The sequence below is a fragment of the Rhopalosiphum maidis genome, chromosome 2 (genome assembly GCF_003676215.2).
Source record: "Rhopalosiphum maidis isolate BTI-1 chromosome 2, ASM367621v3, whole genome shotgun sequence".
NCBI lineage: Eukaryota > Metazoa > Arthropoda > Insecta > Hemiptera > Aphididae > Rhopalosiphum > Rhopalosiphum maidis.
In genome coordinates, this window is record NC_040878.1 from 78,287,242 (window position 1) to 78,313,449 (window position 26,208).

The 26,208-nt window shown below is 25.6% G+C and overlaps 5 protein-coding genes across 11 annotated transcripts; 2 read left to right on the top strand and 3 right to left on the bottom strand.

Annotated features, from left to right (window-relative positions):
* Positions 1-229: 229 nt before the first annotated feature.
* On the bottom strand, positions 230-4,267 carry LOC113553078 (histone-lysine N-methyltransferase SMYD3). 2 transcript variants are annotated; one of them, XM_026956220.1, is made up of 10 exons: positions 3,899-4,267; positions 3,642-3,803; positions 3,033-3,204; positions 2,868-2,937; positions 2,678-2,805; positions 2,057-2,233; positions 1,796-1,987; positions 1,597-1,717; positions 1,340-1,502; positions 230-949 (listed from the first exon to the last, which is right to left on the bottom strand). In XM_026956220.1, the coding sequence occupies exons 2-10, from the start codon at positions 3,755-3,757 to the stop codon at positions 745-747; spliced, it is 1,344 nt and encodes a 447-aa protein (XP_026812021.1). In that variant the 5' UTR covers positions 3,758-3,803; positions 3,899-4,267; the 3' UTR covers positions 230-744. The 2 variants fall into 2 exon arrangements, with proteins under 2 accessions (XP_026812021.1, XP_026812020.1); XM_026956219.1 differs by having other exon boundaries at positions 3,895-4,267.
* LOC113553077 (folylpolyglutamate synthase, mitochondrial) lies at positions 4,265-9,826 on the top strand. 2 transcript variants are annotated; one of them, XM_026956216.1, is made up of 9 exons: positions 4,265-4,522; positions 6,061-6,161; positions 6,265-6,511; positions 6,704-6,840; positions 6,935-7,118; positions 7,239-7,386; positions 7,719-7,950; positions 8,195-8,334; positions 9,510-9,826. In XM_026956216.1, exons 1-9 carry the CDS (start codon positions 4,400-4,402, stop codon positions 9,728-9,730), a joined length of 1,533 nt encoding a protein of 510 aa, XP_026812017.1. In that variant the 5' UTR covers positions 4,265-4,399; the 3' UTR covers positions 9,731-9,826. The 2 variants fall into 2 exon arrangements, with proteins under 2 accessions (XP_026812017.1, XP_026812019.1); XM_026956218.1 differs by having other exon boundaries at positions 6,061-6,141; positions 6,248-6,511.
* Positions 9,827-11,147: 1,321 nt separating this feature from the next.
* Positions 11,148-11,926, bottom strand: LOC113555065 (E3 ubiquitin-protein ligase PPP1R11). The gene has a single exon (XM_026959382.1). The coding sequence runs from the start codon at positions 11,634-11,636 to the stop codon at positions 11,298-11,300; it is 339 nt and encodes a 112-aa protein (XP_026815183.1). The 5' UTR covers positions 11,637-11,926; the 3' UTR covers positions 11,148-11,297.
* A 247-nt stretch (positions 11,927-12,173) lies between these two features.
* On the top strand, positions 12,174-17,088 carry LOC113555064 (luc7-like protein 3). 4 transcript variants are annotated; one of them, XR_003405328.1, is made up of 9 exons: positions 12,174-12,655; positions 13,749-13,994; positions 15,005-15,214; positions 15,285-15,523; positions 15,583-15,678; positions 15,794-15,876; positions 15,941-16,010; positions 16,226-16,324; positions 16,956-17,005. XR_003405328.1 is itself a non-coding variant. In XM_026959381.1 (8 exons), exons 1-7 carry the CDS (start codon positions 12,551-12,553, stop codon positions 15,970-15,972), a joined length of 1,011 nt encoding a protein of 336 aa, XP_026815182.1. In that variant the 5' UTR covers positions 12,174-12,550; the 3' UTR covers positions 15,973-16,010; positions 16,226-16,525. The 4 variants fall into 4 exon arrangements, 3 of the variants coding, with proteins under 3 accessions (XP_026815182.1, XP_026815180.1, XP_026815179.1); XM_026959381.1 differs by lacking the exon at positions 16,956-17,005 and having other exon boundaries at positions 16,226-16,525; XM_026959379.1 differs by lacking the exon at positions 16,226-16,324 and having other exon boundaries at positions 12,176-12,655; positions 16,956-17,088.
* On the bottom strand, positions 17,078-25,341 carry LOC113555063 (cell division control protein 45 homolog). 2 transcript variants are annotated; one of them, XM_026959377.1, is made up of 15 exons: positions 25,011-25,341; positions 24,711-24,926; positions 23,277-23,351; positions 22,750-22,902; positions 22,545-22,682; positions 22,393-22,464; positions 22,129-22,332; positions 22,000-22,061; positions 21,723-21,929; positions 21,530-21,661; positions 20,739-20,943; positions 20,613-20,668; positions 20,404-20,542; positions 20,142-20,341; positions 17,215-17,356 (listed from the first exon to the last, which is right to left on the bottom strand). In XM_026959377.1, exons 3-15 carry the CDS (start codon positions 23,325-23,327, stop codon positions 17,215-17,217), a joined length of 1,761 nt encoding a protein of 586 aa, XP_026815178.1. In that variant the 5' UTR covers positions 23,328-23,351; positions 24,711-24,926; positions 25,011-25,341. The 2 variants fall into 2 exon arrangements, with proteins under 2 accessions (XP_026815177.1, XP_026815178.1); XM_026959376.1 differs by having other exon boundaries at positions 17,078-17,356; positions 24,711-25,341.
* Positions 25,342-26,208: the final 867 nt, after the last annotated feature.

A 26,208-nucleotide genomic window follows, 5' to 3' on the forward strand; every position in this document is an offset into this window, starting at 1 on the left:
ACTTATTTTAGGAAAAACTGATATATTGTATACCTATTTGACCGATTACCCGGATTGTCATACCTCCCGACGTAAAATGTCAAATTTTAACAAAGTTAAGTAGTCAGTTATCATTGGGGAAAAAATCTACTCCCAGGTAGGTGGACGATGTTAAACACATGACTCATTTATGTATATTATAATAATAAAAGAAAACAATAATAATAATAGTATATTATATTATACAACGTAACGAAATAATAATAATATATTATATAACAATTATAAAAAAATAAATAATAGTTATGGTTTTGACAATGAAACGGTGGTACGAATTACTGGTCTGGTCTAATAAAATCTAACTATATTGTAATTCACAATTTTTCGCTAGGTTAGGTTTAACAACGGGCCACAACCTAAGCGTTTTATAACACAAGACAAGAAGATTAATTTACATTTTAATAACATAAACAGTATTTATAATATTGAGTACTGAATAATAATTAAAATTATAAATTAGATGCAGAAAGTGTCATTTTACACAATTCGTAAATTGTGCCATTATCTAAAAAGGTGTAATGAAAGTAAAAAAGTTATCAAATTAATGTTGACTAGAAACATGGTACGAGTACATTCTGGTTACAAAGTAAGCAATAATGATAACACGCGATAACGTAAAATAAACATTTAAAATCTTAAAAACACACAAACCACTAGGAGCTAGTAACTTTAAAGAATTAAAAATTAAATTTTTAATTTGAATGCTTAAAAATACTGAATTAATTCTTTATAATATGGAACAACTTCATTTTTATATAAACTATGATCTTCTCCATGTGTGACTTTTAAGATGGACATTCCTTTTTTCAAGTACTTTACAGCTGATTCAGCATTTTCAACAATGGAACATAATTTAAATAGTTTCATGTATAGAATACCCAAAGATGGATGACATTCACCATAATAAACCCTGAAAATATAAATTTTGAGCCATAAATCACTAAAACTATGGTTTTAAAAATGGTATAAATTGTGATGGGTTAATAAATAACAATGTATTTAAATAAATTAGACTACATTATTAATAATGCAAGATTATTAATACATAATATTCTAAACAACCATTTGAACACATCAAAAGTTAATTTTTGCTATATTAAACTAAAGAAACTTAATTGATTTTATCATTGTTGATGTTTTTTGAGATTAATTGTGTTTAAGATTTTAAGCTTATATAATATAAATAATTTTTTTTTATAGTTTTACAATATTTTATGAATAATTATATGTCAAATTGTTAATGTGGATAAAGTTTACATCTATTAAACTTTACTATTAAATTAATGAAATAATTATGTACCTATATCCATCGATCAAAAGAATTCCATACTTCAAACTTTCTTTCCATTGTTCCATTTTTATGGCACTTTCAAAAGCTAAATCTAATATCTTAACATGGTTAATGTTGTTTGGATGAAAAATACCATGTTGTTTTTCTAGACACATTTTACAAACATCAAGATCTAAAATAATCAATGGAATCTATTTACACTTGTTTTATACAAACAATTACATAAAATGAGTAAATTAACAATAATACAAATATAAAAAGGATACAACCAATATCTTTCATTCTATTTAATTGAAATTCAGTGAAATCAGTTACATCGTAAAAGGTTTTAATTTTATCTTCACTGATTTTTTCCAAACACTTTGAACAATTAATTGTATCCAAAATCTAAAAATTGTGCAAATATATAAATATTTATTCATTTTTTTTTTTTTTTATAAGTGGATTAACTAAAATAAAACATGCCTCTTTATGTTTGTTTTTCATTGGAACTGCAGCCTGACAATCAGAATTTCCACAAATCATTGAGTTGACAAAATTTTGCTCATAATTTGTTATACAACGTTTGCATTCACATAAAAAGTAATAATTGTTTTGTAATTCACTTCGTCTTTCTGTAGTAGTTTGCATAAGTTCCAAATATGATATAAATACATGCTAAAATTTTGTTTAATATTTATAATTAATAATAACTTTAAATATATGAAAATTAGTATTACTGGTTACCAATTCTGGATCAGTATGTTCGATATCTGTTATAGCACCAATTCTTAATGTAGTACCATCAAATGTTGCAGTTGCGTTAGGTACACATGAATGATTTATCACAGAAGCCGCTAAATATATTCCAGTTCCGATAGTATTCAAATTATCATCTAATATATTGAATGCATTAATGCACATCTATAAACAGAAAAAATTCTTTAATTATTATTTCAAATCAACAACTTTTGAAAATTAATATAAGCAGAGCCGTGCCGTTAAGAATTGGCGCCCAAGCAAAAGTAAAAATATTCCCTTCATATTTTATTTATCATTATGCATTTCAATTTTTTTGGCGCCCCTTTAAACCATGTGCCCGGAGCGCATGTCCCCTAGGCCCCCCCCCCACAGCACGGCTCTAAATATAAGTATAATAAACTATATATATAGGCATACAAAATAAATACAAAACATAAAAGTATACTACTTACAGTTTGATAAAATATAAAAATTGTATGATTTTTACTTAGAAATAACATTTTCTTTCTTTAATATTTGTCATATCAATAATCACTAACACATTAACTTGTACATTATATTATTTCCATAATTTACTAACTCTCAAAACATTTTGATTTTACTCACCCTACCATAAATCCCAAGTAATTCAACAGCATTAGGAAGATTTGCTTCACCCATGTACTCTTTTAACACTTCATATAGTGTAGAGAAATGTTCTAATCGATGGGTATCATCTTTTAAACTAGGATAATCTAAAATAGTACATATTACTGAGTTATGAACTATAATTGATTAAGTAAATAAATTATATTACGTGACATAAGATCCTTGAATGTTCTGTAACGATTAGATGTGTAATAACCTTTTTCTGTACTTCCTCCACTCTACATAATATATATTATAAAATAGATATTTTTGAATACTATTTGTAGTTTTTACTAATAATATATATTTACTATTTGTGAACATATATTACAACCTTAAGCTTGATAAGTATTTTTGACATAATCCGTGCAGCATCTGGCAGTATTTTAGGATAAATCTTTTTCATTCTAGCACATTCTCGTTTATGCTCAGTCCAGGACAACTTCTGGCATGTGCGATTACAGTAAAGGATGTATTGACACCCTGAACATCTAGATAGAGTATCCCTAAAATTTAATTACACAATGATGGAATTATTATAAGTATATATATTCAGAGTATTATTATTCGTAAATAATATACTTGGTATGCAGTAGGGTGCTCAGATACTATAATACAACACCTGGGTTGTCTTATTTCTCAGTGAAATATCATGTCTCGTATTTTATAAAAATAAAATAATGAAAAAATATACCTATTAATAATGTTATTTTTGTATTGATAATAATTTTACTTTATAAAAGATTGTATAAAAAAACTAATAATTAATATACATTTTTTATAAAATGCATAATTTGTTTTTACTTAGGAGCGGCAGTAAATATGAGAAAGGTAGTATTAAGTATAGACTAAGTATACTATACTATAGTAAACATTTGTCTTGAATTTTTATTTTGAAAATCTCAGCACCCCAGTATAAGATAATGATGTACTTAGTACTTACTCCGAATAGCAATAATCACATTTTTCATTTTTGAACGTTGACTTTAGTGCGTGAACGAACGGTTTATCAGTTAAAATCGTATCGCCTTTTCTAAAGAATTTTCTTTTTTTGTCCATAGTCAATCGATCGATGTACAACAACTATAACAAGCCTTGCGTATATCTACAAAACAAATAATAATAATGGCATTTGAATGTCAAGATCGTATAAAAACTGTTATGTTCAAAGTGTAGTATATAATGTTATAACATACCGACCGTGTTGAGCAACTCGTCAATGCACTTTGTCGGTTCTCGCCTCTGTGGTAATACCTATTACTAAAATAATAGAATATATTGCTATATTGCACAGTCGCACACCAGACGAGGCGACGATGTCCCCGTACAAAAATAAATATGGATATATATTATACAATTATATATACGCGATGAGTGATGATGATGATGATAATAATAATCTAATACTCAGATCGACGTACCGTGGTTTCCTAAAATGACGAAACTCAAAAGGCGCAATGTATCAGCCGATAATACATTTTAGAGATATATTTACCTAAGTAAATAACATTATTTAGTTCCATAACCTATAACGAGTCCCGCCCTTTTTCTCTAACGCAATTCGCATCGATTCAAGAGCATCTGTCGAATGAATCTCATTATTTATTTCGCAATATAACATTATACTTCCTGTTATTATTACTATTACTACTCCAGATTTCTGTTAAGTACATCATAAAATATAATACAGTGTTGCGTATAATGTCCACGGCATGCGTCAATAATTGCAAGCTTTTGAAAAGTATCTGTTTGAACGTTTTTGGTGCTATCAAAAGGAGAAAAATGAGTATTGACAATAACGACATTGGTTCGAATTCGTACGACGTAAGAAAAATCAATTTTTGTATTTCATTTTAACATTATATTGTTATATGTACGCTACGGGTGTGGGTAGCACACTAGCACGTGATGTGATATTTTAGTCGCAAATAGTATATTATATATGATACATATATATATGTTTCGTATTTGTCACATTCGCACCGTGCACACGATCATACACACGCACGCATATATTATATTTATATATATCACATCATTAACATGATTGCTCAAATGTCAAATGATAAGTATGACACCTGTTGGAGACGTTCTCCTATAACCACACAATAGATTAAATAACCACCACGTCCTCGTGTATAATATAATATTATTAATATTTTATCAATATATCTACTAAATTTAAGTATTTTTTTTTTTACTTCATTGTTAGTTTGGAATGGAGATGATGGGTATCTGTTTATTTTGAAAGCATTAATAGAACTATAATATTATTGCATTCAAATATTAAATCCCCTCAACTTGTTAAAATAAAAATAAAATATTACAATTGTTTGAAATTGGTAATGGTTTAAATTTCTAAATTTCTTCAACAGTATTGTTGAATTTGATTTTACACCCTTATAAATTAAACTGTCTAAACTGAATTTGTGTATCTATTTCAATGTACAATTTTGATAATTTTCATTAAATTGTAATACTGCACATCATGTATAGTGCTGTGATGGATACATTTTATATAACATTAAAATTTATCTAAGCTATAATTGTTCCATTTCTATTTATATTAGTACAATGCTCGTTTTTAAATATATTTTATTAATCAGTAGATTACAAAATTGAACAAAAAAATATCATTGAATTTTTAATGGTTAAGTATTAACTCTTTATGCATAATTAATAACTGTTAAATCGAATATAGTAGTTTTTATAATATATTGTTAAACTTATTTTATCTTAAAATTTTATATGGGAGCACATTTTTATATATATTTTTTTGAAATTGGCTACCAGTCATTTTTATATGACAAATAAATAAAAAAAAGTTATTGGTAGACTTTTAACATATTGTTATTTAGATTTTATTTTTTTGATATAACTATAAACCAAATTATTAACACAATAAGCAAATTTAATTATAGTCTTTGGTAAAATTAAATAACACGAGTAGAGAAAATATCTATTGATATTATTCAACTGGGAAAATATAAGTATACACATAATTCGTAAGTTTATCTAGTTTTTTTTTTTTTAAAGCTCAACAAAAATGTAATTTTTTAAGGTTGAATTACTAATTACTAATATACAGTAAGGCATTTGTTATTGATCTAAGGGATATTGGTTAAAAGAACTATGATTTTATATGTTGGAGATTTTTAAAGATTTCAGAATTGTATTCATATATAATGGCTATATTGTAGCTAAAGAAAATTTTAAATGTATTATTTCAATTTAAGCCATCATAGTTGAGTAGTTGAGAACCAGCTAGCTATTAGTTTGGCTTACCAAATTTATTGTGTATTATACTACATATTTGTTAAAATAAATAATAATGATATAATTTTAATTCAAAATTCTTATAGGATGCAGTCAAAATGTTGAACTCTTTGCAAAGCTATACTTCAAAGTTAACCCGTCATCCAGGGAATTTGAAATTAGGACAGGTGAACACATTTTTAAATAGGTAATTAGTTAAAACTATTAAAACTGTTTAAGTACAATTTAGTAGATTTAACTTGGTGTTGGTAGCTAATGTAAATTGTTCTGAAGGCTATAAATGAAAATAGATGCGGCATAAGTCATGAAGATTTGGACCAGATTTCAGTCATTCATGTTGCTGGGACGAAAGGAAAAGGATCCACATGTGTATTTTGTGAACAATTGTTGTTGCATAAAGGTTATCGTATTGGCTTATTTACCTCTCCACATTTAATCTCTGTCAAGGAAAGATTTAGAATTAATGGAAAAGTCATTTCTGATGATAAGTTTGTGTTTTATTTTTGGAGTGTTTACAATAAACTATTATCAAAAAAAGTAAGTGTTTTTTTAATTTATTTTTGTGTAAAAAAATTATTTTAAATATTTTTTTATTAGTAAATTAAATTTTCTTCGAATTATGAACAAAAAAACTCTACAGACTAAATTATGTCATTAACTTATTTAAATTATATTTGCGAGAAGATTTGTTTTTATTATTTTATGGATTAAATCTTTTTATTATATTAGAGCAATGAAGAAGAATTACCAGCTTATTTCATGTTTTTGACTGTTATGGCATATAAAATGTTTGTTAATGAAAAAGTTGATGTTGCAATCATAGAAACTGGAATTGGTGGTGAATATGATTGTACAAATATATTAAGGTGGGTTTTATGAGTTAATTTTACTTAAATATCGATTATTTATTTAATATTTTAATTTTATTATTTTGGGGAAATAATACATTAATAATTATAGAAAAACATCAGTTGTTGGAATTTCATCATTAGGATTTGATCATACAACTGTACTAGGAAATACTTTACAAGAAATTGCTTGGCAAAAAAGTGGAATTATGAAGCCAAATTCTGTAACAATTGTCGCTAATGATCAACCTAAAGAAACACATCAAATATTAATTGAACGTAGTGTTGAAAAGCAGGCAAGTAGATTATGTTAATCACATATACACCATAACAAATAACCTATAATAATTTTATTTATTTAAATTAACAGACATTGAGGCTGATATTAATTTTATATTTACTTGATATAATTTTAGACAACATTATTGGAAGCTCCGCCATTCAACAAGTACAATTGGTATGAAAATACTTCAGAATTAGGAGTTTTAAGTACAGCACAAGAGATAAATGTTTCACTTGCTATTCAACTGGCTAATGCATGGATTAATCGTAACAATAAATATGGTTAGAACTATATTTTTTTTTTATAAATGTTACATTAATTACTATCAAGTTTCTTAAATAATAATTAAGTTTGTTTTGTCCTAATAGGTAGGTTATGATAAAGTGAATCAGAAAAATTATGTCCCCTCTAAATAAATGTAAATAGTATTTAATAATTGGAATAGATTGAAAAAATTAAGTAACTGTTAAGATAATTTCAACAGAAGGGAGTATTTTTAAATTCTAAACAGATTTATAATCTATAAATCTTAATGTTACACAAAAATTTATTTTATTTATGATTAAAAGAAGATCAATAAAATATGTTAATAACTATTTGGAATTTGTTCTAGACTGGTTAAAAGAATGCAAAATTGGGCCAAATGGTATGAAACAAGCTCCAATCTGGGAAATTAATGAACAAGATAAACAAGCATTAAGGGATGTTAAGTGGTATGGTCGTAATCAAGTTTTAAACATAACACCTAATTTATCATATTTCTTGGATGGAGCCCATACAATCGAGAGTATTCAGTTATGTAGTAAATGGTATCAAAATGTTTGTTCGAATTCGAAGTCACAATTGTAAGTTTAAATAACAAAAAGTAAAATAGTAATATATTTTTTATATTAACTCAACTTATAAATATTTGGTTAATTAAGTATTCTGATTAGTGATAATTACTAATTTTTTGTTGAATTCAAATAAATTTGTATTTATACTTTAATTCTACTGAATTGTTTAAATATTATCAACTAACATTATGAAAGAATATAAAAATGCATTATTGCATTAAATATCGTTATTTAATTTAATTTTTATTTTCAGGAATAAAAAAAATATTTTAATATTCAATGTCACAGCATTAAGAGATTACTCTACATTTTTAAATATACTATTTTCTGAAAACAAAATAGATTTAGTTTTGTTATGTCCAATAGTTACATTGATTAATAATCGTCGTCCAGGTATCTATTTTTAATTATACTATTTTTAATGATTTGGCATAGGAGTAAACTAATAACATTTGCTTACTATGATGGCTTAAAGTGCTGCAACTTGATATATATTGGTGGGTGTGCATCCGGTATTATAGGGCCCATGTAGCCAAAGACCTAAATACCTAATATATCCTTAAAAAAATATAACTTGCTGTTTGTAGTTACATACATTATTGTACACAGATGGGTGTGGAGCAAAATGACCTGCAGCTCCTAAAAACAGTTTATTGATTTTTCTCTCATTGAGATAAAAATTGGGAAATATCATTAATGTTTTGTATAAAACTATTAATATGAAAATATGTTTTGGGTACCATTATTTTTTGTGCATATTGTATTGTTGTTATAAATGTCACTACACAAGGTGAATTTTTTAAGCGTGCTTACCCCATTTTTATGCTTAAATTCTGATTTTTTTGAATTTTGAAATGTAATTATAGACAATATTTTTGAGTGCTTACTACTTAGATTTTTCACAATATTTAAAGAGTATTTTGTGGTGATACCAATTTTATTTTTTTAATTGAAAATATATATATTTCATGTTTTAAAGCTAATTGTGAATCGGGTAATTTTTCTGAAGTAATATGTTCTCATTTGAAAAACCAATGTTGTTTTCTCTACATGATACTCCTTAAATATTGTAAAAAATCTGAGTACTCGAAACTATCGTCTTTGATTACATTTAAAAATCCCAAAAATCAGAATTTCAGCCACAGGCTTATTGTTATGAATTAATAAGGGACCTGGGGGTTTTTTGCATACCTTACACACTCGGTAGTTGCAGCATTGATGGCTTAGGAATAAATAAAATAACTGTTAAATAAAATAGTATGATTTGTTTATACTAAATATATATTTTTCTAGAGTTTTCTACATGATACAGTATTAATTATATTTTTGTTTATAATAGTCTTATTAATAACTTGGCTTAACGATTGTCAGTATCAAATTTACTTAATTTTTATTAGGTTGCCTCTGATACATTAATACTGTATTGAATATTATATTCTTACTAAAAATTCAATTATATAATATTTATTGCAAAGTACATATATTAAAAATTTACATAGATGTATTAAACTCTAGAAAATTCAACAACGTACATATATTTTTGTTATTATTATTATTATTTATTTCAGATACTGTTGATATGAATTTCAATTATGAAGAACAATTAGCCAAATGTTATAATATGAAGAATTCTATAGATATTTGTGATGTAGAAGTATTTAATTCTATCCAAGAAACTATTGAGCATGTTAAAATGTGTAGCTCTTCTGAAAAAAATATAAACTTTCAAGTTTTAGTAACTGGTTCATTAAAACTTGTTGGAGGAGTTTTAGAGGTTCTTCAATCATGATACATATATATTATAAATAAACCAATTCAACAGAATATTAGTTATTATTAATCAAATGTAAACATTTTATAATTAGAATTACGCAATATGTTTGAATTATTATTATATTTTAAACTACTAATATTGTTATTTTTTGTTTATCTAAGGTATAGATTGTACTATTTAATTATTCATGTGATTACATAAATACTTATTTTATTCTAAGAGACAATAAAATACAGTTGTGTTCATCAATTGGAAAGTCAATAATAATGTTTCTTCAATATTTTCTAAATAATTGAACTGTTAATCTTTTTAAAAAGAACGATCATAATACTTTTCAATTAATTAATATACTGTATATATTTTATTTTAACATTTTCAAGAGCTTAGTTTTTATTATATCTATCTTATGTCTTAGGAAATTTATATAATTAATAATTTTATATATAATCTTGGATTATAATAAAATTAAAAATGCCCAAATACATTGTAAGCTTTTATTACCATTTAAAAATAGAATTGTAAAAAATGTATTTAAACTGAAATTGTTTTTTAATTTTGTTTTAAAATGTATAATTCATAATCTAAAACAATAACTTTAACTGGTGTACATAGTACATAATACAATCATTATGTGTTAATGCCAAATATCAATCATAAATGATTTGCTAGCTGAAAGTCTAAAATACATATCTATTAAGTTTTTGATATGGAAGTAATGTTGATACAGTTTGAACAAGAGTAATGTTATGAGTACTATATTTATATTATTAAAAGACTTGCAAAAAGTAACAAAGGACACTTATTTAGTTTTATCTATTGTTTAAAAATTAGTGTTTAATAAAACAAATATGTGATTAATAATTATGTATTTACTAATTTATGCTATATGTCAATTGTAATCCAATTATGACAATAATGATAAATAATTATTCTAATTTGTCTTATTGTGTAGTTTCTAATCGCTATACACATTTAATTTTAGTATCACTTTATAGTTTGCTAATAAATTAAAATGTCTTTTGACACTAACAGTGGTCCCTTTTGTGACTAAGGTTGTTGAAATTACTTATATTCTTGCTATTGGTTTTAGCTGAATGCTTTAATCTAGATAAACAATCATTTGACAACCAATTGTCACTTTATCGCTTTAAATTAAACAATTTGCTTTACCGATAATACAAATTTTACAAAATACATGTATCCTGAGTTACCTGATTTTATTTCAAATGTAATACCTCATCATTTTAATATAGAATTAAAATATGTACATTGTAGAGAAATCGGTTCTTTACTATTTTGATATTACCATTCTGGTCATATTTGTTGAATTAAATGTTACAAGATACAACTATAAAATAGTTTATATCTAGTATGTATATTAAATTAATTAATAAAATATAAATTAAAAATAATTGCATTCCAACAAACATTTAATTAGAAAAATAAATAATATTATTCAAACAAATAGGTGGTTGTAGACTTGTAGTTAAACTAAACAGAAATAAAAAAAAGGAAATTGTACGGTTAAATAGTTTTATACATACAAGTTTACAATTAATACAAAGATATGTTAAAATGTATTTTAACAACTATCTTCTTTAGGTTCTTCGATTTTGTTCTCCTCTTTATGCAGTTGATGCGTTTTTTTACTACCCACACAACTGGCACATTCATCATTGTCACTGTCATTGTTTTCGTCTGTATCGGGCTCTCCAAATTTTTTTGGTTTTTCATAAATACAACAACATTTGCTCTTTTTCTTGTTCAAGTGCTCATTGTCAACAGTGTGTGCATCCCAACTAACCTGTTTGTGACTCTTTTTGGGTTTCTTTAATTTTAAATGTACTACTTGACCATCATTTATTTGTGGGCGTAACACCAATGTTGTACTACTATGGAATGCTGCATTAGTCTCTTCCATTTAATTTAGTTATTCAAATTAAGTAACAAACTATATGGTTGGTCGATTAATTTTATATGTGACTACTGACAAGCTTATAAGTTATAGTACAACCAGCAACGGCAACAACTGACATCAAACTAACGTTACTACTTTATGAAATGCAATGAAGGATGAAGCTTTAAAAACGTTTGCATATTTGTATAATTAATGTATAATAAACAAGACTGAAGGCTCAAAGATTAAACTATAACACATCTATTATTAAATAAATTATCTGATTAATGATTATTGTTTTAGGTAAACACAAAATTCGGACGTTATAAATACCACGTTATCACTTCTCGTTTAATATACGACGTAATTTTTTTTTGTTACGGAAATATAATAAAACAATATTATGGTAATGTGGAATAATATTAATTGAACTTTATTTAAAAAACCAAATAGAAATGCTTATTGTTTTTATGTGTCTATGATTTTAGGTGTATAGGTGAATAATTGCAAGCTGTACATCATTTTTTACATTCACCTTGGTTTATGGTGGTATGAATGGATGACGCTGTACCTAAGAAGCAACCAAATCGTTATCATTATTTACTGCAATATAATAAAACCCATTACTTTATTATTCAGTCACGGAAGCAGGTTCGACTACCTATTCAACCAGCCTACTTTTTGTATAGATAACAATTTTTTGCCATTTCGCCCGTGGAGTGTGCATATTTTAGGCCGTTGGCTGTATAGCTTCTTACTGTTCTAACTTCTTAAATTATTAAATTGTTTCCACCAGGAATTCAGAAATTAAACGTTATATTTTAATTGACACGATATCACGTTAATATCATTTTCATCATTGTTCTCAAATTTTATTCATTTGATTAATGCTCATAAATTCTAACGTTTAGTTTTGTTATTGATTAAACAATTAAATAATGGCAGTATCGGCAGCTGCTGCGTTACTCGACGAACTTATGGGTAGAAATCGGAACGATGGTCCAAACGCTCAAAAGAAACCTGTGCATTGGGAAGATCCTGAGGTAAATTATTATGGTTAACCACAACTCGTTGCTATGTCAACATAATTAATATTTCCTCATGAATAGGTGCAATAATTCAACTTTATAAAATTAATATAGTTATATGATTTTCTTTTGATGAAATAATATTTTATTCATTTTGAGAATGGCAATGGAATGCTTATCTCCACTTAATTAAACATTGACAATTTTTCTCCCAAGTAATGAAAGATAATCTGATTATAATTAATTATTTTTCTAAGCATATTCTCCTTATTTCTATTTTTTAAAAATATTAAAATTAGAAACGGGACAATCTTCCAATTTTCACAAATTCTAATTTCTTATTGGACTGTCAAATATTCAAAGATCTAACAATATCAGATTTTTAAACATAATAATTGTATAACAGTGTTCACATTAAAAAAAAACTAAAATTAAACTGTTATCGTATACAAGCATTTTGAACTTGATTTGATTCTGCACAAACTAGTCAAACTGTTTGAATTTTTTTAAAGTGTGAGAGCTTTTATTAAGTGAACGTAGTACTCGCATATGCTGTCTCCTTCTTACACACATGAGATATAGCAAATTTTCATTCACCATTTTCAATATTGTTCTGTTAGTTTTGATATTAGAGTGATCTGACCTATTATAAAATTTAAAAGTAAGATAATTATCCAGGGCCCCACATAGCCTTTTATTGATATTATTATTTTTATGTAAGTTATGATCTTTTTGAAACTGTACATTTTAAAATTAAGTCAAATTATTAATATTGAAAACGATTCATACTTATATTTACTTGATATTGATGTAGTGCAACTTATAAATCTTGAGCTAATGTTTGGTTGAATCTATGTGTATTAACTACTTATAATTTTATTTTTAAAACAAATTATGTTGTACTTTATTATTTTTTTATTCATAAATTATAAGTTACAATTCTGATTTTTGGACCAATACAAGAAAAAAAACCTTTTTCCAAACTTTTTTTATTAGAATAATGTAAAAAAAAAAAAAATATCAAATAATTTTAGAATTGGTAACCAAATTATAGTTTTTGTTAAAATTTAACAATTTGTATTTATTTTATACTTTATATTTTTTTCAGTTTTGTAAATACTTTATGGTTAAATTTTGTCCTCATGATCTGTTTGTCAATACTCGTGCTGATCTTGGAGCTTGTCCAAAAGTTCACTGCGAAGAAGCTAAAACGCAATATAATGAAGCTAGTAGCCGTTCTAAAATGCAATATGAAGATGAGTTTGTGGCATTTGCTACTAGTTTATTAAATGATGTCGATCGTCGTATTGAAAAAGGAAAACAAAGGTTGGAGCTTATGAATAAAACTGAAACGGTTAGTATTCCAAATCTGTTTTATGTTTAATTAGGTAACATTACATTTTTTTATGTAAGTTCTTAAACAATTTTAAATATAACCTATTTACAGTCACTGTTTATAATAATTAACAGTACAAAAATGAAATCAATAATTTCATTTGGCCTAAAAAGTTGTTAGCGTATTCTATAGGTAATTTAAAAAAGGCAGATTGTGATCGGAAGCTGTATTGTTGATCATGGATGCGGCGCTAACAGCCTCGAATCTTAAACACGTCAAAGGTTTTTGAGGTACATCATTAAATAATTCCCCCCCTTTATATTTTAATTATTGAAATAATTACTAAGTTTAGATTTTAGCTTCAATTGTGTAAATATGTGGGTGACAAGTCTTAAATTTGTATTATAATATGGTAGTGTGTTTTTAATAATATATACTATTGTTATATTTACATAATTTTATTTTCTTCTATATTAGGTTATTTTTATTATTTTTTAAATTATCCAAACTATTTCAATATGTTAATTATTTTACAATTCTAATACACTTAAAAGAATAATTTAATAAATACAAATTATGTTAATAAACAAAAATAAAGATTTTATCAAAAATGTATTATTATACATTTTTTTTTAACAATAAACCTAATATTCCATAATCCATATTAATTTACATAGATTAATATTTATTGCTTATTTTAATAGATATTTATATCTTATACAATATAAATATATATATATGATATTTATCACATGATGAAAATTCAAGAAAATTACAGGCTATAGCTAATAATAAAATCATAGGAACTTAGTTATTATATTAAGTAATTTTAGTTTGGTTACTGTATGATTTTTATTAATTATTTTTTATCTGATATTGGTTATAACTTATAAAGAATTATTACATGATTTTAAATTTAGACTTCTTATTGATCAATTTGATATAATTATAGCTTTGGGAAATATAATTTTATTAACATTAGATAATAATAATATAATTAAATAATATTTCGAATTAATATTTTGTAGCCGGTGTCCCATTCTAATAGTCAAAGTCAGAAAAACCAAGAGCAAATTAAATTATTGTCAGAAAAAATTAATGGGTTAGTGCAAGAAGCTGAACAAATGGGTACACGTGGTCATGTTGAAGAAGCTCAGGGACTTATGAAGCTTTGTGACCAATTAAAAGAAGAACGTGATACTTTGAGAAAACAAAATGAAAGCATTCATTGGTCACAAGTAAGTATTTTTGAAAGAATAAAATTATATAATTAATGTTTTATTCTAATTAATTTAACTTTAATTTTAGACGTATGAACTAGCTGCTGCTCAAGAAAAACAAATGGAAGTATGTGAAGTTTGTGGAGCTTTTTTAATTGTTGGTGATGCTCAGTCCCGTATTGATGATCATTTAATGGGAAAACAACACATGGGTTATGCTCGCTTAAAAAATGCAGTTAATGAAATACAAGAGCAAAGAAAAAAATATGTAGAAGAAAGAGAAAAACAACGTGAAGAAGAAAGAAAAAAACGCATGGATCGAACTAGGTATTTTAATGTCCTAAAGGTTAGAATCTCAACTATATTTTGATCTTTTTTTAATATAGAAGTAACTCTAAAGACATAGATAGACATAGTCGTGATGCTAATATTGACAAGAGATCTAAAAGCTCCAGAGACAGATCTCATCATAAAATTGATAGGTAAATATTAATATAGTATACATTATTAGTATTAATCATCTGTTCAAGTGGAAAAAAATTTACTGTATTCAATCATTTATATAATTAAATTTATAAAAAAAAAATGATTTCATAGAAAATCTGAAAGACATGAAAGAGAAAGACGAAGAAGTAGAAGCCGTAGTGATCGCCGTTCTTCTAATAGTCATAGGCATAGAGGTAACATTATTTTATATATTTACTCAAATATATAAATTTAAAATGTTATCTTTTTAAAATATAGGGCATAATGGCAACAGTCGTAGAGATCATTAGAATTTTTTTCAAGACATGACGTTACATTCTTAATTCAGGTAAATATTTTCTATTTTATTGTGTTAAAGCTTATCTAGAAATGATTTTTGAAAACGCAATGCTATCGATGAGGTGTGTAGTTTAAAATGACAACGGGGTTAAGCCTATAATAACTATGTTAATTCTAAAATAAAAACGAAAGAAAAAACATCAATAAAAAATATTTGAATGAAAACAAAATCTTGTTACAACTATTGTGTAAATTATCACATAGCAGAAGAAAACGGTCATAATGGGCGCTTTATTTCAAAAAAGTGCTTACTCATCATTCGAAAGTGCAGATCTTCAAAAATTACATGTGACTTTTTGTCAGGTATTTATATAAAACGAGGTATTTATAAAAAATAAAATATCTGAAGTAAATAAATACAATGAATTGTGTTAATATTTTTATATATATAGAAAAACTTATTTAGGGGAAGTTTCTATGTTGTTACATTGACATTTTTTAATATTAAATTATTTTGTTTTATGGCAGATCTCACAATATAAACTGGTATACTTTAATTAAAATAATTCTTTATTTATTTTATTAATAAATCAAATACTATTTTATGTATTGGTTAAAAAGATATCTAAGGTACTTTGGTTAATAATTCATATAAAAAATGCTTAAAAACTTGAGAAATAATATTACTATTTATCAAAATGTAAATGGCAATTTATTTCCAATCACCTTTTTTGTTGTTTTTATTTTGCATAAAATAACATAAATATATAACACAAGCATGTTACACCATTATTTATATTAATATAACTTATTTATATTTTATTATTGGTGGTTTTTTATTTACTATTTATAAAAATATGTAAATATTTGGTTACAAATAATTATTTTGTTATGAAAATAGTAATATTATATGCTCTAAATGTATAAGAATTTATAAGAATTCCTTTGCATATATTAACTTACAAAATGTTTACAGTTTCTTTTTTTTTTCTAGGTTCAAATATCTGAGGCAGTGTATTATGTTAAAATGTATAAACACAAAATATACCATTCTAAAATAAAGTTTAAGAGGTAACAATTCAATAAAAAAATTATAATACTTATGTTAATATTTTATTTAATGAAATAAACAATATTTATATAAAAAAAAAAAAAAAATGTTACTGTGCTTATAATTAAAAAACATATTTTACTAATTTACATTATGTCAAATTTAAACAATTAATACTTAATAATACAATAGACATTATTTGTCAACTAAGTAACGCTGTCAGTGCATCAAAAAACTTTGGTCGATCTTTAGTTTGCATTTTTGCAATAGACGAATCAAAGTAATCCAATGAAACTTCAATATTTGTTTTGTTGGAAACTTGTTCGAATGCTTTTCCAAAAAAACTAAAATATTTAAATTATATTACACTTTAGATTGAAAACTATATGCATGCTGTAATAATATTATTATTTAATAAACTAAAAATTATAAAACAATAAAGGTTTTATTTTATATTATCCTCAAGTATACAATGAAATGATTAATTATAATGCATAATATTCACTAACTGTTTGACTATTGCTGTGCCTACCCACCTATATGACTTTCTATGGACACAGACATTTCATTCATAGAATGGCATGGCCTAGCAAATCATTCAGATATTATAATTAAACTTTTAATTAAATTCTATACATCATTCACATTAAAAAGGAACCTTGGCAGTGGTTAGACAATGCCAGTACATCGTCCCACAAAGTCTTATCACCAGAATGTCTTTTTTTAGGGAATTTCTTTAAAATCAAAATGAATAAGCGAGTCTAGACAATAGATTTAGTACAATAAAAAGTTTTTAATAATAATATTTATACAACTATGAAAAAAAATATATTGGTTAAAAGCTATGGGTGCAAGGGTGGTGAAATGATTAAAAAATTTGCCCTAGGTCAGCTAATTGTTCAGAACGTTACTTGCCTGCAGTTAAGACAGCGATCTCATGCACATAAGTCAGTTGGCCAAGATTTCTTTTTAATGTGATTGGAGTAATTGACTTTGTATTAATTTTAATTGTTTTAATGTTTCTAAACCCAACAGTTACACTTATAACTTATAATATGGTTTTGCAGTTTCTTTTTATTAACATCTTATCAGAATTGCCTGTCAGGTCTAAATTACCAAATAAATAAATAGCATGGTCATTAATATATATTATTTATATCATACAACCCTATTCGTTAGTCTTAAAATGTTATGTAGTGTTTTGCATAGGCGTGCGCAGACCTGAATTTTGGGGGATGCCTACAATTTTTTTGGGCCCTTTTCTTAATTCGGGCTTTCTCTTAACAAGACATGTACATATTTTAATAAATTATAATGCATGGATAAACATTACTTACATTATATCACATATTAATCAGTAGTATTACTATTACTAGTACCAAGTTATATAATATTTCATTAGATAGTTGGATCTAAAATCGATTTTCAAAATAATTGCAGTATATTTTATTTATTATTTTTACTTTTGTAATTAATAAATTTAGCTGTTATAATCATAATAAGTTTTATCGCGCAAATTTAAAATATTTTAAGTTGTATTTTTTTTTTTTTATCCCAAAACATAATTTTTTATAACATATTTTAGAAGAAATATAATTTTCATTCTAGTAACATTAGTTAAAATACGGACCCATATATATGCTATAGGACTTAAATTTTAGGGCCCCAATTACATGTTGGGGGGTGCCTAGGCACAACCAGAACCCCCTGTGCGCACGCCTATGGTGTTTTGCTAAAAATACGCATGGCAAACATTTTTGCCTTGAAGACATTCAATAAATAGTATTATTTTCCTTTTTAGTACAATTGACTGTCCAGCACATTTTAAATACTATGGTATACATTTTGCCATTATTTTTTAGAAATTAATGTATAATAATTTATTGTATTAAATTATTGAAGTTTATGTTTGGTACTTGAATATTATCATCCAGCTAATAGTCTGTTACAACTTACAATTTATCACCCAATCGCCAGGCAAACTTATATCAACAATTTAATTTAAAATTTTAATATTCACAATCAAGATTTATCAGTATTTTGATGTCTTATATTTACATCTTACTTTTAAAAATATTTGAAATTAAATTTTTCTATATTTTATTCATATACAGATTTCTTTGACTTGTTACATTGATGCTTAATTTAAAGTATGTTATTATCTTATTTTATTTAATATTAATAAAAATTAAATTTAATGAGGTATTCCCTAAAATATTAAAAACTTGCATTCAATTTTTACATAAAAAAATATTGAATATTGTTATAAACTTATAACAAATAAAATATATGCAATTTAAGGATCTTTAGAAAATGTGTGTGTAATTATTAATTATGCTATTATTAAACTAAGTAAACAAAATATTATAAGAAATAACATATAACAGATGAACATTTGGTGGTGAGATTAGTAACACATTATATATAGTGCTGTTGCGGAGTAATTACAAACAAGTATTCTCTATTTGGACAAATCTATACTGAGGCTGACCAAATTTCCAATTTAACTAACCTTTGTATTCTGTCATTTGTAAATGATAATAAATAATATTTGGTCTAACCTAACCTAACTATAATAATCTAACCTATTAATTAGCTTTAAATTAATTCTTTTTTTAATTTATCAGTACAGTCTATCATAACTTAAATTTCGAAAGAATTAAAATAAATGTTTCTTTCGAGTTATATACCTCAAACATGCTATAAGTTGCTTCAAAGGTAAAAATATTTTTTTCAAATTTTATTTTAAGAAGACACTAAATCCATATGTGTTGTCTCCGTCTTACAAACATACAAATATCAAATTATGATCAGTAGAACCAATTGTGTATTATTGAATTTAATAATAGAATGAATTGGCATATTATCAAAGTTAAAGGTAAGAATATTATCTGTACTTTGACTTAAGCATTGGCTTTTTCAATCTATTAATTTTTAAGTTATAAATCAGAATTTTTAATTTGGAATATCATAATACTTATTTCTTTCTGAAAATTAAAATAACAATAATAACCAATGAAACATAATAGATTCTAATGAACGAAAATTTACTAAATTGTATTTTAGTAAAATAAAGTTAACATAAGTTAGCATCCACTTAAATTAACTAATAATTATAAGTTAACTGACCTTCTAGGCATGGAATCGGTAATAGGAGGGATACCAACTATTAAACATGTATCTTGATCTGAATCAAGAGTTGCTGAAGCAATTAATGGCAAACGAGTAGCTTTGATTTTTCGTGATGACGCTACTTGAGCTCTTAATGCAAATGATGCTAACATAGTTAAGCAGTGAGGATTGGAATAGTGCTGAGAATGCAACGTACCCTAAGCAAAAAGTTTAATAATAATAATAAACAAAAATATATTATTTATAACACTAATATTACCTCTTGTACAATCAAATAATAAAATGGTCCAGCCAATATCACTTGTCTCATGTCTAATGCTGCCTGAACATGCCTAAACATGTTGGATAATATCCACTTGGCTTTTTCTATTCCTTGGTCTAAAAAATCTTTTTTTGATCTAAAATAATGTAATTTGTTATTTTTGATTGAGTGAAACACAATGTCCTTTACTAATTTTTATATCTTACCTGGACAATGAATCCATTGTGTTGTAAAAACACTGAGTAGGGGAATTTTCACGAGACTACGGGGAAAAAACAGAAAAGGTTTAAAATTAAAATTAAAGTGTAAATAATAAAAGCTAGAAAACTTACATTAGTTTCCAATGTAGCAACCATTGAATAAACATAATCGGCACATTGATACCTCGTTTTAAATCCTTGATGTAGCATAAATGAAGGATAAGTCATTTGTAATAAATTATGAGTATTGGAAATTTTTTCCATCATACCATAAAATTGCTTACGCAAACCCAAATCCATTGAATGGTACATTTGACGACTTTCAGCTAAAGGTAACCTTAAATGTAAAAATATACTGTTTTAAACCTAGAATTTACTTTAAAAATATAACTATGAAGTAGACTGAGATGGAGGAGATCTGTAAATGGCTGAAATTCTACTTCAAGAATGATGTTTGATATTTTGTCAGAGGAGTTGTTCATGTGACAACAACCTATCTGGATATCGTAATCATAGTTTCAAGTTAAGAGTTGTCAAACAATAAGGTTATCATAACAAATGGTGATGTAAACTGTATCAATGATAGTAGAGAAAACAAACGGAATAATATTTATAGTGAAACCGAGGTGGTTATGTTGAAAAAAAAAACTATACGCCAATGGTTAGTTATAGTATTTTTGGTTGAATGTAGCAAATCAGCAAGATTTTTGATAATAAATAGTACTTCCGGCTGATTTGATAATTTTGTTTTGTCATAAGTTTGTGCCCTTTAGTGGCAGACGGAAAAAGCAAACATTAGTGATAAACTTTAGTGTTTTAAGTATACTAGGTACTCTTGACGTCTGTGAACCACGTCAATTATACAGAGTATATCAGATAGAAACACTAATAATTTAATATGATTTTAACGACAATGATTTTACCCCATCTCTGCTAATATTTGTTTCAGTCTTTTTTCGCCTTTGATTGTCCAAAGTTTCAAAGATACTGCAGTAAACATGGAATATCGAAGACTACATTCAATTGTCCAATGTCTGTATAGGGCCAACAGTAGACTGAAAATTGGTATTAATTAATTATATTTTAATAATATGTATTTAATTCAAAATAGTTTACTCTTTTTCGGATTCAATTCGAAGATGTGTAGAAGTGTTTGAGGGTTTAGTCATTGAAGACTGTGACATATTATCTTCATCGTCATTAATAATTGTAGAATCACAAATACGACCAATGTGACCAGCTATCAATTCTACTTCTCTTAGGTATCGCATACGTTCTGTCTTACCTAAAATATATTGTTCAGTAACACCAACAATTCCCCACCTGATAAGGATGTAAAATTCATAAATTATTTAATAGCAAAAATAGAAAAATATCAAAATAAATAAATTACCACAATAAATCAACAGATTCCCTGTGTAATTTCCAAGCAAGATCAAACATTAACATAGCAGCCTATAAATTAAAAATGCATATTATATATTAAGAATAACATTTTAGAATAACATTGAAATATACATACCGAGCGTCCATAATATGAAAATTGAGTATAATCAAACAACAATTTTTTTCTATTTTCTTCCCATCTTCTTCTTTCCCTTCTTTTAATTAATGTGCTTTGATCAAGTTTTCTTCTTTTGTTTTGTTGTTCTTCAACGCTATTAACATTAACAATATCTGACTCTTCTTCATCCAGTTCATCGGAATCGACATCTTCATCTGATGACTAAACATAAAAAATATATAAGTATTACATTATTTAACAAATATATAAAAAACCAATTACTTCATTCTCATTAAAAATATCTTCAAAATCAGGAATTTTTTCTTCATCATCAGGAGGAGTCAATACTCTAACCTGAAATACAACATAGAATTTAGTTTACTAAATATCAAATATTTGTAACATGAAGATTCAATACTCAAGAAATAAAATACCTGAGAACTACTATAAATGTTGCATATATCTGTAGGTCTATGACTATCAACAACAAAAAAAGTAATATCTTCTTCGGGTTCTAATATTTCTATTATATCTAATGTACCACCACAATTGATTAATACAACATATTTCACCTAAAATAAATATAATATTTAAAATTGGAACATCTTAAACAAAAATATTTAATACTGAAGTACTCACATCAACTTTTTGCTCTTCAAAAGCTTTTTTTAACTCTGTAACAGTTTTAACCGGTACAAGTACATAAACTATATTGTCAAAACGTAAAATGCATTGAAGTATTTTCACAGCACAAATTGCATCCACATCATAGTTAACCAAAATCAAAATTTTCTGATAAAAAAAAAAAATATGAGATAAATATTATAATAACTAAACAAAATAGTTCAGTACTACTATAATAACAATTTTAAAATAATCAAATACAAAACATGAATATGAAACATATAATTATCACATGAGAAATTGAATTAATTTAATTAGGTTGTGCATAAGTAATTAATGAATATGATTTATAAGACATTTTTAATACAAAATATTAACCTTAACAAATATCATTAAATGATAATAAATATTTTGGATTTCATAATTGGAAAGAATAATATATACTAACTACTAAGTAATTAAATAATGTAAAAAACAATTTTGTATTTAAAAATGTATAGTTGTAAATAATAGAATTTAATAATATTTATATTTATACTTACGTTTTTTGAAATTATGTCATAAAATCCTTTGACTAAATCTTCAACAAACATCTTTGAATAGTAAATGTAGGAATCCTTTGATATCAAAAAAAAAAAAAATTAAATATTCATTTTTTAATAAAAACTTTATACTTTTGTACAAAAATTGCCTACTAAACTAATTTTAAATTATAAAATACAATTAGTTATTACTTTAAAATGTATTTTATGTTAATAAAGAAAAATAATGATTCATCTAAAGTTGTTTTTCTAGAAAAATTTGTAGTTTTCAGTTATCGTACTTCAACAGCCAATTGACTGCTCACAGAAATTTTGATCCCATTTTTGTACTAAGAACTATTAAAGCATTAACTGTAGGTATTGGTATTGATTAATTAAAATGTATACTAAATAACAACTATTTTTTTCAAAACGATGAATTAATGTAAAACATTATTATAAAATATAAAATACAGGTTAATATAAATTTATTTATAAAGGAGACCTTTTAACAATGTAATTTATTAATTGAGTGAATACACAGTTAATACTTATGTTTTTTGGCGACACAGAAATTCACCTGTGTAGGAATCTAACATAGATCAATGAGTTCTCGAGTATTTTTTCACCTGTTATTTAGTTAATCGTTATAAACGTTCAATATTTTGAATTTGTACTCCTCTAATCAGATCTGGAAAATTATATTTGTGATGACCAGCATATGTCAAAATAAATAGGTGTTAAACAGAATATGGTAACTGGAATTTTTTTTACTTTTCTTATAAATAAGGCCATTTTATGTAAATATCAGATGTAGTTTAGGCTAAAGGATAGCAGGGTTAGTCATTTGGCTGTTAATATTTTGATAAAACTAAACTTAAATAGTATATTTAATGGTTTGATTACATGAGTAAGTTTTTATACTACAAGCATATTAAATAAGTTTTTTTTAAAGCTGATACAATTCACTTTTATTAAAATAATTATTAAAAAAATACAAAAATTAATCATTTGAATCAAAATATGGACACAGTTTAGGAAAAACTAAGTGGTATGCTGCTAAAAGTATCTATTAGATTTTCTGATATTACTCATTCTGTGAGATATATTTTAGTTTACAACTGTTTTTTTTTTTTTTTTTACAATTTAAGGTAGTTTAAATAATTCATTTAAAATATTGTTATTTTAAGTTAAAGTTAAAAAGAAAATTCAAAACAATAATTAATGTGAAATAATGATAATTATTGTTCAAGAATATTATCAAAAATTAAAGTAAATATTTAAATATAAGTTTAAATTAAAAATTGAAAATATGTTAGCAAGCTGAACAATACAGGTATGAGTACATAATAATTTATATAAAGGATAAAAAAATATTTTTAAATAGGTTATTTTTCTGATTTTTTAATTTTAATTTTTATATTTTTATATATACAATTCAAATTGGCTATCTACCTTCTTCTCAACGAAGTTTCTCAGTTTCTTCTAAGAATATCATCACGTAATAAAGCAAAAGCGCCAGTATTAATAGGAAACATTCGTCTTTATTCCTATGAATGATATTCAATAACAGCATTGTTCATTTACATCCGATCATAAAATATAGACGACCATCCAAATCGAAGTGTTGATAATTTGAAATTGGTGCAGTATGTTGTTTGAGTTACAACACTATTAACAGTTACACACAATAATAAATAAAACACTGTACTATCCGATAACGATTAATGAATGCGGGATTGACAAGTGACAAACCGAGTAAACTGACACTGAAGACGATATATCTACCATCTATATTCTTACTCTATGACCATAGTCGAATAGTCGATATTTTCGATAATAATGAATAATAACAACAATAACAAAAGGAAAAAACGAACAAATTCGCGGTATAACCTTAAATAAAAAAAAAAAATATCTGAGATAAAAAATTGTAATCTATTTTTTGGACCACATTTAAAACTAAACGAATCGCGTATGAGTTACTCGATTCTTTAAAGTCTTCAAACAGCGTGCAATTTAACGAATATGCTCAATAAATTCGTGCTTGTAAAAGCTGTAAGTAATATCTTTATTTTAAAACGAGGATTCGAGTTATCTCACAATAATAATTGTTATTATCAACTGATAAGAACTATTAAAATCTGCATCTGTTTGGGGGTCAGTGACCATGAGCGTGTAACCGGCCAGGGTTCGCTGCTGCAGCCTGCAGGATCAGCCGGATCAGGGCTCGAAACATGGTGCGTCGTCGTGAGCAATAGAAGTTTACTTTTATTTTGCCCGTCTCTTGAATCTTTGCACACGTTTAAAAATAGTAACCTCGTTTCAAAGAGTATATATTCATTGTCGTCTAGTTATACGTTTATTATTATACCCTAAATCATATGAGTACATTGTGCGTAGAATATTTTTGCGGGTGTGCAGAACTGTAGAACTGCAGAATAATATAAGTACAGATAACGAAAACTATTTTTTGACTACTTTAGATTTTGAGCGGAGCCATGAACATATTGATTTTACAATAATGCGTGTTTTGTTATTTTTATGCTTGTCGTAACCTTTTGGGTCGGTAAAAACGCTTCAATTTTCTATTTAGACTTTTGAGAGTAGTTTCTGGCAACAGACTGGATATACTATCTAATTGATACTTAGGGAAAAAATGATTAAAAAAATCTGAAAACTTTACACAAAACCAATATTGGCAATATTCAACAAAACCGATTTTGTATTTTTTTTTTTTTTATGAACAAAAACAAATGACCTTATTTTTTTAATTTTCAACAAATGTTTAAAAAAAAAAATTGTACTTTTTGTATTCTTGAACAACAGTTCAATTATCAAGTTATTTTAGATTTTTTTTTTGTATAATTGTCGATAAACATTTTTTGTCAGTGCGTTAGTCGAAGAACATGTAAATTTAATACTGTTAGGTTCCTCGTAGGTAAATTGTTCA